Source organism: Oncorhynchus keta, chromosome 5 (genome assembly GCF_023373465.1).
Source record: "Oncorhynchus keta strain PuntledgeMale-10-30-2019 chromosome 5, Oket_V2, whole genome shotgun sequence".
NCBI lineage: Eukaryota > Metazoa > Chordata > Actinopteri > Salmoniformes > Salmonidae > Oncorhynchus > Oncorhynchus keta.
The window spans coordinates 3,260,614-3,273,626 of record NC_068425.1 but is presented as its reverse complement, the minus strand read 5'-3'; the positions used below and the strand labels follow the sequence as shown (position 1 = coordinate 3,273,626).

Sequence of the window (13,013 nt, the reverse complement as noted above, 5' to 3'; positions counted from 1 at the left end):
ACATTGGGTGCTACTGTAGGCGGAATTATAGAACAGCTATTTCCATGTTAAAATGTTATGGGATGCATTTTGTCCATTGTTTTTGATGGTAGGCCACTCTGGTAGGCCTACATTATGATCAAATAGCCACAGTAGCCTACATGGCCCCTGTTAATACTGTAACTTAAAGTGGGTACAGCCTCAGTGTTCACATTAAACACACGCTGGAAGTTGCACAGAATTTTCAATGTTCCAAGTTTTCAAATATATACACTATCGTTTAAAAGTTTGGAGTCACTTAGAAATGTCCTCGTTTTTGAAAGGAAAGCACATTTTTTTGTCCATTAAAATAACATCAAATTGATCAGAAATACAGTGTAGACATTGTTAATGTTGCAAATGACTATTGTAGCTGGAAACGGCTGATTTTTAATGGAATATCTACATAGGCGTACAGAGGCCCATTATCAGCAACCATCACTCCTGTATTCTAATGGCACGTTGTGTTAGCTAATCCAAGATTATCATTTTTAAAGGCTAATAGTATAAATAATATATATATAATATCACAAATAATATAATTTCCAATTTCTTTGAGCAAACAATACAGCTCAGCATTGTTGTTGTTGTTGTTTTTAAATAGCTTAGTATTTGTATTTTTTAGTATTTGGTTTTCCGCTGATTAATTTATGCATGTCATTCCTTTTATTTTAAGTACAATTATGTGATGTGTTTTAGCTAAATATAGATGATATCACCTCTCTGGTTAAGTGAGTTTGTATGACCCAATCCAGGTAAGAGGGTTACCAATTGGGGTATATTCACTAGGAACCAAACAAACCAAACAGAAGCCAACAGAAGCAAACAGAATGGAACGGGACCTACCTGGAAGTTTGTCCAATAGGAACCCTTGTTTCCGTTGCAAAACATTTCCCTTCAGAGTAAACGGTTTAACATGGCCTGTGTGGTCCAGTGGCTACAACCCTGGAACACATGTATGCCAGAGTCGGCATGGGTTTGAATCAATCTCACTTTCCTTTGACTCACCCTCGCACTGTCTTTCCAACACTGTTCTATCTCTTTAATAAAAGCAAACAAATTAGTGGGACTGCCCCACTCCTTAAAAAGTACCAATTAAACAAAGAGTAAATGGTTTCGCAACTGTTTGCTACGGTCTTGGTCTGAATGAATACACACTTGGTATTTATGGCAGTCTGATAGTTACCTGCCTGCCACTCCACCATTACATGATAGGAGATGCTTGTTGAGAGGCATTCTCAGCTCAATGATAAATAGCTGTAATTCACTATAAAGAATGTATCTACAGTATTTGCAGATACAGTATACTCAAGATGGAAAAATATACACAACTTGTAAAATAATTATAAAAATAGCTTTCCATTTAATCATCACGTGTGATGTCTATGTGTTACTCTCTTAACAATCATGAACTGAGCTCTGATGATCAACCAAATGTAATCCTATAGCATAACACAATTACATTTGCTCTCCAACTTAATTACTTACATCACAGGAAGAAAATATAAGTAGATTCAGTAGATTCATATTCATATTGAATGAAACCAATCATTTATTGTTGACAGTTTTAACATACTATTACAGTGCTTTTCGCATACAATGAGAAGTGCAGTGGACACAGAATCCACTTTTAGTGTATTCCCTATAAGAAAAGATAAAAAGAAAGGAGAATGGGAGAGAGGGATAGGAGGAGAGAGAGGGAGAAGGAGAGGAGGTGTGTGGCCCCACCGGACAGTGCAGCACAGGTGACAGTGAGGTCAGAGTTATTCCCACTGGAGGAGAAGGTGACGAAGCCTGGTTGGTCCGTGCTGATCTGGCTCTTGATCCAGGCCTGGTACTGGGACACTCTGGCATACACTCCTGGAAAATTTGGTTTAGCACAGCTTACTCCGAAACTCACAACACCAGACTGGATCCAGACTAAGCCCGATTTGCTCACTAGCGGCCCCCCTGAGTCTCCCTGTACAGAGACAAATGTTACATCAGGGTCAGTGAACAATGCAATTACCAGCAGAAGTTCTCATGATTTTGGTCTGTGATCATCTCTAATTTGTCTTTAAAAAGTTCCTACGCAGTCAAAATCACGTTTTTCTTGAAATTGGATGATATTTGGACGAAACCAGAACAAACTATTACTGCTGCTTCTACATTGATGAAGTTGGATCATGAAGTTACTGGTCCCCTCCCCCGTGTCAAACACTTGGGATTCAGGAGGCGGGATTATTAAGGGCTTTATGTGACATCACATAAAGCCTCTCATTTGAATACGCCAATGGTAATGTATTATTCTCTTACCTAATTGGATCTTTGAAGCAGGGCACCTATCAAGGGTGTTCTCTGGGGTGGCGCTAGAAGTAAATGCAACGTGTATACGTGAAGAATTGGATCAAGCGGTTGGTGCACAACGTCTGGCCCGCATGGCGGATGGAGTAAGCCCACCCCATCCGTTCATCCGAGTTTTTCTTATGAAGAGTCTCTGCCTTCTCACATGTATTTTGGGTTTTATGAGATACCCTGCGAGAGCCTACGTGACCCAAACCCGAGCAGTGTGATAAAGGCAAATTATTTGCTCATGTGTCATGTGTGTGTGTAGATGGGAGGGGTATCGTACGCCAGCTGAGCCTAAATGCTGCAATTGTGGTGGTGAAGATGCACCCGGATTTCTGAAGTGTCCTGTTAGGCTGAAGAATGGCAAGAATAAGGGCTGTCTAGAATGTCTCCTATCTGGAGTCGTCAAGAAGAGTGGAGTTGAAGAAGTAATGGTAGTAGGAGTAGAGACACAAGATGATGTTCCTTGTCAACAGAGGGATCCTGACATGTTGCGTGTTAAGTAGGTGGACTTTGAAGCATTGATTATCAAGTGCACCGCACAAACGGAGAGGAAATCGGAGAAAATAGGCATCATTGTGAGTGCGGCCGAGCGTTTTTTGCTCTGTTTACACAGGCACCTGATGTGATTTGAACTACGACGGAAGGAGTGGGATGGTTTTTTAATGTATTTTTGACGTATGACGTAGCCCCCCCCCCCCCTTCCCATAATATAATCATTTTTGTTTTTGTTTCAATACCCCAGACAGCAGGTGGCGGCAATACAGCAATAGTTGTAGTCTACCATAAAACCTTAAAGAAGAAGATATTCATGATATATGAAGATTGTCTGGCAGTCAATATATATATATATATTTAATTAAATATACCCAGACAGCCCTCACCCTGTAAAGTTTCAATCGAAATTGTCCAAAATGAGTTAGCTAGCTAGCTTGATAAACAGTGCTGACAATTCCATTTGGGCTAGCTAGATAAATGATTTAGCCAACATTTTGTCTATATTGATGCTGTTACAATAACAAAATAGTTGGACAAATCATTTGTGAAAGCATGATGTGATGTATGACAGGATTGGAGGTTGCATGCAATTTCAATGTTCTTTGAGCTGCTTTGTGTGTAAGCAAATTTGCTTGCAACAATGCTCTCTGCATCCCTGTTGCTTGACAAAGATATTTTCAAAGAACCGTCAGTCAAGGTGAGCTACCCGCCCACTCAGAATACTAGCTCCCCACCTGGTCTCTATTTTCAGACTTCCTGGTAGTTTGACACAAGAGTAAAAAGTAGTCATACAAAGTTATTTAACCGGGGAATCAGAATGACTGTTCGGGACCTTTGAATAATAGCTCTGCAAACCGCAGCTAAAATGCAGCTTTAGCTCTACAACTACAGTATTTGGAATTAAACACAGCCATGTATCACCTGACAGGAATCCTTTCCTCCTGCCAATAGACCAGCACAGATCATGTTGCCTGTGATTGAACCCACTCCAGCATAGAGACAGGTACACTTCCTGTTCCCCACTATTGGCAGCTCCACCTCCTGTAGGGTCTGGGGTGAGGGCAGGGACACTGAGGAGGAGAGGCCATGAGAGACAGGTCACCTTTTCACCGATAAACCGGTGTATACATTTCTGATCCTTTGTGATCTGGCTCCAATTGTATTGATACAAACTGAACTTGACAAAAAAAGTGACATATGTACAGGTAAAGGTTGTACAGTCATGTCCAGAATTATTGGCCCTGATAAAGATGAGAGAAAAAATACTGTCAAATAATACAAATACTGAGCTATATTGAATGGAAAATGTTATACTAAAACAATTGCTCAGAGAACATGTAATAAAAAATGATCTGAAAAATGAAAATGATTAGCTCCTCTTTTTTTTCTATACCTTTGCCGTGCAAAAATAATGGCACTGAGCGTTTTTCCTAATATGTTTTATGAGATTTGAGTACAGAGAGAGACCTCTTTGGCCACAAACACCAGTGGTGGTTTTGGCGTCGAAATAAGGATGCATAAGCAGAAAAGAGCCCCAAACCTACTGTCAAATATGGTGGTGGATCTTTGATCTTTGTTATGGGGCTATTTTGCTTCCACTGGTCCCGAGGCTCCTGTTAAGGTCAATAGCATCACGAACTCCACCCAGTACCCGGGCATTTTAGACAAAAACCTTATTGCCTCTGTCAGGAGGCTGAAACTTTGCCACAAGTGGATCTTCCAGCAAGACAACAACCCCAAGCACACATCAACATACACAAAGAAGTGGTCAATTGACCACAAAATTAACCTTTTGCAGTCACAGGACATTAAACCCATTGATAACCTGTGGTTTGACAATGAAGGATATCAAGGATCTGGAAAGATTATGTCCGGAGGAATGGTCTGAGATACCTCTCATATTAGGAAAAGGCTCAGCGCCGTTATCCTCGCAAGGTGAGGCATTGAAAGAAAGATTTATGATTTATTTCATTGTTAAAAAAATAAAAATCCATCTTTAATCAAGGGTGCCAATAATTCTGGACCTGACTGTGGCTTGACAATGCAAAGTCGGCATTGGGACCATCAGTTCTAACCTCCACTATTGATATTGCCCCAGCCAGTGACCCAGCTAGTAGTGCCATTGTAGTATGTGCTGCCCCCTGCTGTCAGGCAGACCGGCCGAATGTAGTTAGTGAAGGTGACGGATGACGAGAGCTTCAGCAGACAGATGTCATTGTCATTGGTTGCACTGTTGTAGTTGGGGTGGCGGATGATCTGAGAGACCGTTCGGGACACCTCGTTGGGGTTGACGCTTTTCTGATTTTCCCGGCCCAGGTAGACAAGCAGGCCAGACGTGCTGGTGCTGAGAACGAAGAGAGGGAGTTGAGGCTAAAGATTATAAGTGTGATTGTTAGTGTGCTTTCTGACACAATTGACCTCATTCTGTCATGTATTTTAGAGAGATAATGTCACCTCTCTGGAGTCACTTATTTGACAATCATCGATAGACCGCCATAGAAGCTAGCAAGCACATACATTATTGTTAGGAAATGTAATTTAAGTTTTTAACTCAAGTTTTTGTATTTACATGGTAGAGTTGTCCTCAAATTACCAAAATACATTATAATTTGAATTAGCTCTCTGAATTAAGTTATTATTAATGAATACAGTAGATAAAATAGTCCATAGACAAATACAGTGTATAGAGACGTTTCAATCAGACATTGGCATAATATACAGGTTGGGGGAAAGGGGGATACCTAGTCAGTTGTACAAATGAATGGATTCAACTGAAATGTGCCTTCTGCATTTAACCCAACCCCAGGTGGGATAGGTTATGTCATTCTACCTGGCGAAGCAGTGAGCGGCAGTCAGGACCCAGTCTTTGTTGACAAGGGAGCCTCCACAAAAATGTCCGCTGGATCTGTGCAGACTGGCCTGCCATGGCCAGCTCCCTGCCACAGCATTAAGACCCCCCACGATCTTTGTGTTGAGAGGAGCTGTGCCGCACACTGGAGGATACAAACCCATGAGAGGCGGCTCATGATAGAACACACAAATCCCTCACATTATAAACAGAGCAACAAAAAACAAAAGCTGATTTGAAGTTCTGCAGTTGTATGTAACAACTTACCATCCAACTGTGCATGGCCACCTGGGTGAGGGAAAGTGGATTGGTGTTATTAAAGTTTTTTTTCAGTTGCCAAGTTATAGTACTTAAATTGACATGCTAATATGGGGGAGGAAGCTAATATTTAAATACTATGTAAAAAAAAAAATCGCTGAACTAACCCTGGCTGGAATTAGAAGGTGCCTGTGAAATCTTACAAAACACGGGTTTGTTGTTATCCAGAATAAATGGAGACGAGGGGAAAATAACTAACTGGTCATTCACTGAAACAGCCCACTAACCAGAAATATTCAGTGGTGTAAAGTACTTAAGTAAAAATACTTTAAAGTACTACTTAAGTAGTTTGAGTATCTGCATTTTACTATTTATTTTTTGGAGGACTTTTACATTACTACATTCCCGAAGAAAATAATTTTGTCCATTATTTACTGCATACATTTTCCCCTGACACCGAAAAGAAAGCGTTACATTTTCAATGCTTAGCAGGACAGGAAAATGGTCTAATTCACTCACGTAAAGAGAACATCCCTGGTCATCTGATCTGGCGGACTCACTAAACACAAATGCTTTTGTTTGTAAATTATGTCTGAGTGTTGGAGTGTGCCTTGCCTGTCCGTAAAAAAATGTAAACAAGAAAATCATGCCATCTGGTTTGCTTAATATAAGGAATTTGAAAGGAGTTATACTTTTGATACTTAAGTATATTTTAGCAATTACATTTACTTTTGATACTTAAGTATGTTTAAAACCCAAATACTTTTTTTTATTTTACTCAAGAGGGAACGAACGTCGTCAGGGAAATGACCGGACCAAGGTGGTGAGCGTACATTTTCTTTTTACTTTGAATATCGCCAACGAAAAAAAACTAACGTGAAGCTGACTAGGTCTATACAAGCCACTAACACAGACAACTACCCACAACACCAAAAGGGAAAAAGTCTGCCTAAGTATGATTCCTAAGTATGATAAGTATGATTGTGAACCATAACCGGCCAAAACATAGAAACAGAAAACATAGAAATAAAGAAACTAGAATGCCCACCCTAGTCACACCCTGGCCTACACCAAAATAGAGAATAAAAGCCTCTCGATGGCCAGGGCGTGACACAAGTAGAATTTTACTGGGTGACTTTCACTTTTACTTGAGTCATTATCTGTTAATGTGTCTTTACTTTTACTCAAGTATGACAATTGGGTACTTTTTCCACCACTGGAAATGTAACCCTTTTGTTATCGTCATAGGCAAAACTTGTGGTTTAACTCGATGCATTTTTGCCATACCAACCTCCCTTTGCTCATACTATTCAATGCCTCTCAGTGGAAGTCATTCTCAGGGCAAAGGGAGGATGGAATGAAAGAAAACAGACATTTCCAGAATTTCAAGTTTGAACCCTCTTACTTAGAAATCAGTGGAGGCTGCTTAGGGGAGGACAGCTCTTAATGGCTGGAACGGAACGAATGGCATCAAATACATGGAAATCACGTGTTTGATGTGGTTGATCATTTTCCACTAATTCTACTCCAGCCATTACCACGAGCCCGTCCACCCCTATTAGGGTGCCACCGACCTCCTGTGTTAGAAATATTCTCACTCTCATTATCTTAATATCTAAACCAACAACATCACTGTGTACAGTGGGTGAAATTCAGCAGTGAATGACAGAAGAATGTGTGCTGGGCTAGACTAGTCTATTTCTCATCGTTAAAGAACAAATCAATCATGACGAGAATATACAACAGTAGATAATATTTTATTTATTCTGTGTGGAACCCCCCCCCAAAAAAAAAAGTAATTTGAAACAATAGCATCGCTTGGGACATTGCTGTGAAGAATATGATGTTTTAATTATCATACTACTTTTTCAGCTACAAAAGTGTCCGTGCTCAACCTAAACATGTGTAGACAATACAATGTATGAACCGGAATGACATTTACTCTGACGGGTCAACCCAATGTGTCTTCTTGTCACGTTCTGACCATAGCGAGCCCTTATTTTCTATGGTAGAGTAGGTCAGGGCGTGACTGGGGGTTAGTCTAGTTTATTATTTCTATGTGGGGTTCTAGTTTTGTTTTTCTATGTTGGTGATTTTGTATGATTCCCAATTAGAGGCAGCTGTCATATTTAAGTAGCTTTTTTCCACCTGTGTTTTGTGGGATATTGTTTATGTGTAGTTGTATGTCAGCACTACATTTTCATCACCTTTCTTTATTGTTGTGTGCGTTATACTTAATAAAGATGTGGAACCCAGATCACGCTGCACGCTGGTCCGAGTATGCTTCCAGCGAACGTGACACTTCTGTCCTGTCACGCCCTGACCGTAGAGACCGTTTTATTTCTCTATTTTGGTTTGGTCAGGGTGTGATTTGTGTGGGCAGTCTATGTTCTATGTTCTATGATTTTCTATTTCTATGTGTTTGGCCGGTTGTGGTTCTCAATCAGAGGCAGCTGTCTATCGTTGTCTCTGATTGAGAACCATACTTAGGTACCCTTTTCCCCCACCTGTTTTGTGGGAAGTTAATTTTGTCTTTGTTCAGGGCACATAGCCCAAAGCTTCACGGTTTGGTTTTTTTGTTCTTCGTTTTGTCGTCGTCAATTTTGAATAAAGAAAACATGTATGCTTCCCATGCTGCACCTTGGTCCAGTCCTTCAGCCAGCCGTGACAGAACTTCCCACCACCAACGGACCAAGCAGCATGGTAAGGTGGACTCCTGGACATGGGAGGACGTTCTGGACGGCAACGGAGTCTACACATGGGAGGAGTTCCTGGCGGGAAGGGATTGCCTTCCATGGGAACAGGTGGAGGCAGCTAGGAGAGCAGAGGCAGCCGGAGAAAGGAACCAGCGGTATGTGGGAACACGGCTGGCAAGGAAGCCTGAGCGGCAGCCCCAAACATTTTTTGGGAGGAGGCACACGGGGAAGCAGACCTGAGCCAACTCCCTGTGCTTACCGTGGAGAGCATGGGTCTGGTCAGGCCCCGTGCTATGGGGTGATGCTCACGGTGTCGAGGCGGAGCATTCACAGGCCGGTGTGCTCGGTGCCAGCATCCCGCATTTGCCAGGTGGAAGCTGGCATCCAGCCAGAATGGGTGGGGCCAGCTCTGCGCTCGACCACCAGTGCGCCTTCACGGCCCAGTGTATCCGGTGCCTCGGCCAAGGAAGAGGCCTCCTGGATGTCTCCCCAGCCCGGTGAGTCCCGTGTCTCCCTCCTGCCCGGAGCTGCCAGAGTCTCCCTCCTGCCCGGAGCTGCCAGAGTCTCCCTCCTGCCCGGAGCTGCCAGAGTCTCCCTCCTGCCCGGAGCTGCCAGAGTCTCCCTCCTGCCCGGAGCTGCCAGAGTCTCCCTCCTGTCCGGAGCTGCCAGAGTCTCCCTCCTGTCCGGAGCTGCCAGAGTCTCCTCCTGTCCGGAGCTGCCAGAGTCTCCCTCCTGTCCGGAGCTGCCAGAGTCTCCCTCCTGTCCGGAGCTGCCAGAGTCTCCTCCTGTCCGGAGCTGCCAGAGTCTCCTCCTGTCCGGAGCTGCCAGAGTCTCCCTCCTGTCCGGAGCTGCCAGAGTCTCCCTCCTGCCCGGAGCTGCCAGAGTCTCCCTCCTGCCCGGAGCTGCCAGAGTCTCCTCCTGCCCGGAGCTGCCAGAGTCTCCCTCCTGCCCGGAGCTGCCAGAGTCTCCCTCCTGCCCGGAGCTGCCAGAGTCTCCCTCCTGCCCGGAGCTGCCAGAGTCTCCCTCCTGCCCGGAGCTGCCAGAGTCTCCCTCCTGCCCGGAGCTGCCAGAGTCTCCCTCCTGCCCGGAGCTGCCAGAGTCTCCCTCCTGCCCGGAGCTGCCAGAGTCTCCCTCCTGCCCGGGGCCCCCTACAAAGGTCCCCAGTCCGGGGTCGGCAACGAGGGTCCCCGCTCTAGAGGTGTGCCGAGCCAGAGGTGGAGCGGGGTCTACGTCCCTCGCCAGAGCCGCCACCGTGGAGAAATTCCCACCCAGACCCTCCCCTATAGGTTCAGGTTTTGTGCACCTTTCCGCACCTTTGGGGGGGGGTACTGTCACGCCCTGACCATAGAGAGCGTTTTATGTCTCTATTTTGGTTTGGTCAGGGTGTGACTTGGGTGGGCAGTCTATGTTCTATGATTTGGCTTGATTTGGTTCTCAATCAGAGGCAGCTGTCTATCGTTGTCTCTGATTGAGAACCATACTTAGGTACCCTTTTCCCCCACCTGTTTTGTGGGAAGTTAATTTTGTCTTTGTTCAGGGCACATAGCCCAAAGCTTCACGGTTTGGTTTTTGTTCTTCATTTTGTCGTTTTTTAATAAAGAAAATGTATGCTTCCCATGCTGCACCTTGGTCCAGTCGTTCAGACAGCCGTGACATGTCCAATATTTACCCAGCACGGGGTTGTTTTTAACCAAATAATGTCAGTGCACTTTTAATCTAAATTCAGTATTTGTTTTTACTGAGGCAGTTCACATTACTAAAAAAATATAAACACAGTCCAAAATATATTGTGGTCCTGTAATATACTGTTAAAAGCAGTAATATCAAACATATTCACCGTTTTTAATCCTCTTTTCAAACACAAAATATTCACAGGCAGTCTTTTTAACCCCTCAAGGTTGAGGTCCACGCTCCCACAAAAATCTAATTTGGCATAATAAAAAAATTGCAATAAAAACATGTTTAAGCTAGAGATATGTTTCCACCAGGCATTCCATTGATTTCAGAACTCTGTCCTCCAGAAAGTGGAGAGCATTAGCAACATTATCACAGTTCTTTGTGAGATCTTTCAAAAAAAAGCTGCGTTAGAAATTATTACACACACATACTGAGCAGCTCATGTTATAGACAGAAGCGTGCTACATGGCACACTTCCAATCATGGCTAGTGGGAAGGTTCCTGTCTTTTCTGTGGCTAAACGCACTAGGTGCGTAATTTGACAATTGTATCCATATTTACAGATAGCATACAAGCTTGTTATGAAGGCACATGGAAGTTCAAATGTTCCAGAAAGTATTTCCAGAAGGCACATCTTAAAAATCAAATAGCTAAATGATCCTCGGTACGACCTTCTTAAAACAATTCCATATAGCTTAGTTGACTGCATTTGATTTAAAATAATAATTCCCTCTTACCTTTTCCAATGCAGGTCAACATTACTACCACAGCACACAATGCCCACCATGAGTCCATCCTATCAGCTGCTCTGGCTTTCTGTATCCTGTCTTTAAAATACTCTGTTGAACGGGAAGGTACTGTATGTATGTATGTACGTAGGTAGGTAATTGTTTGTATTGAGTCAAGGTGTGACACTTACCTCACAATACTGGTCATTGTCTCTTACATCCTGTCATCTCTCTCTCTCTCTCTCTCTCTCTAGCTCTCTCTCGCTCTCTCTCTCTTGCTCGCTCTCTCTCTCTCTCTCTGTCTTTGTGTGTGTGTGTCTTTCACAACCTTATGTCACCAATCATTTCCTCATTTAGCACTTTCAATATCAACTGTTCTCAATTCAGTTAAATTAAAATCATGATTTGGCAAATCATGTATTTGGCTGTTCTCCAAATAGCATTTTAGAGTTGTTAAATTGTGTAGAAATGCAGTAAATTATTTAAAAAATATATATATATTATTTCAAGCCTAGTCAAATACAGTAAAGGAGATAAGCTATTGACTGTTTTTATTTTTTCATTGATAAAATTTGTTTGTGGGACCCGCGGGCCCCAACAGGAACCTTTTCACACATGAGAAACGATGCATCACCAAAAGAGAGCATGGAATTCCAACAACTCGTTGCCAGGCTGACTCGGATGCAAGACTACAATACTGTGGCTGATATAAACGAAAGGCTGATGACACCAGTAGCTCAACTATTCCTACAGCAGAGCACTCCTCCAGCACCTGCACCGCCAGTCATTGCATTAACGAGCATTGGCTTGCGAACCTACCTCTAACTTCCTTCATACTGTAACAATGGGGAGGTGTGAGGATAACTTAATGGCATGTCTCAGGCTGGACGTGTTGGCAGTCAGGATCTCTATTCTCCACCGAGTGTTTTTAACCCTCAAAACGTCGGTGGAGAAACAATGGAAGTGGCATGGAAGTGGCTAGAGTCTTGAGAGGTGTAAGGATAATTAGGAGTCTGAAACAATGGGTATTTAGACCATGGTGCTTGCCTACGGAGCTGTGAGGGGAACGGCACCTCAGTACCTCCAGGCTCTGATCAGGCCCTACACCCAAACAAGGGCACTGCGTTCATCCACCTCTGGCCTGCTCGCCTCCCTACCACTGAGGAAGTACAGTTCCCGCTCAGCCCAGTCAAAACTGTTCACTGCTCTGGCTCCCCAATGGTGGAACAAACTCCCTCACGACGCCAGGACAGCGGAGTCAATCACCACCTTCCGGAGACACCTGAAACCCCACTCCTTTAAGGAATACCTAGGATAGGATAAAGTAATCCTTCTCACCCCCCCCCCCCCTTAAAAGATTTAGATGCACTATTGTAAAGTGGCTGTTCCACTGGATGTCATAAGGTGAATGCACCAATTTGTAAGTCGCTCTGGATAAGAGCGTCTGCTAAATGACTTAAATGTAAATGTAATGTAAATGTATTTGGTGCAGTGATAATGGCTGGAGAACATCTAGTTTATTTTTGGATTTTGCTGTTCTCCAAATATAATTTTAGAGTTAAAAAAAAATTGTGTAGAAATGCAGTAAAGAAGCGTCAATGAATAAAAAAGGATGAAGCTAAGAACATAAACAACTTCATAGTAAAGAACACTAGAAGAATACGGAAGAACATTTGACGTATTCTTGTTGCTTTTGTGTATTTTGTTTTGTTGCTTTTTGCGCTACTGCTCTGTCTGCATGCTACGTGATGGTTGTCCTATGCTCTCTGCTCATTGTTTGTCTGTATTGTTATTGTAATTGTTTTTAATAACCTGCCCAGGGACTGAGGTTGAACATTAACCGGCTGGCTAAAACCAGCACTTTTACTGAAAAGTTTATTAATGTGCATTGTCGCTATAAAAAATAAACTCAAACTCAAGAATATGTCACTCCCAAAACACACAACCCTATGGAACAATCGT

General features: G+C 43.1%; 1 protein-coding gene across 3 annotated transcripts; it reads right to left on the bottom strand.

Annotated features, from left to right (window-relative positions):
• Positions 1-1,546: 1,546 nt before the first annotated feature.
• On the bottom strand, positions 1,547-11,273 carry LOC118384314 (chymotrypsin-like protease CTRL-1). Of its 3 annotated transcripts, XM_035770726.2 has the most exons (7): positions 11,243-11,273; positions 11,061-11,162; positions 5,960-5,980; positions 5,675-5,837; positions 4,920-5,188; positions 3,766-3,914; positions 1,547-1,978 (listed from the first exon to the last, which is right to left on the bottom strand). In XM_035770726.2, the coding sequence occupies exons 2-7, from the start codon at positions 11,116-11,118 to the stop codon at positions 1,661-1,663; spliced, it is 978 nt and encodes a 325-aa protein (XP_035626619.1). In that variant the 5' UTR covers positions 11,119-11,162; positions 11,243-11,273; the 3' UTR covers positions 1,547-1,660. The 3 variants fall into 3 exon arrangements, with proteins under 3 accessions (XP_035626619.1, XP_035626618.1, XP_035626620.1); XM_035770725.2 differs by lacking the exon at positions 11,243-11,273 and having other exon boundaries at positions 11,061-11,236; XM_035770727.2 differs by lacking the exons at positions 11,061-11,162; positions 11,243-11,273 and adding an exon at positions 6,470-6,994.
• Between the last annotated feature and the right edge of the window lie 1,740 nt (positions 11,274-13,013).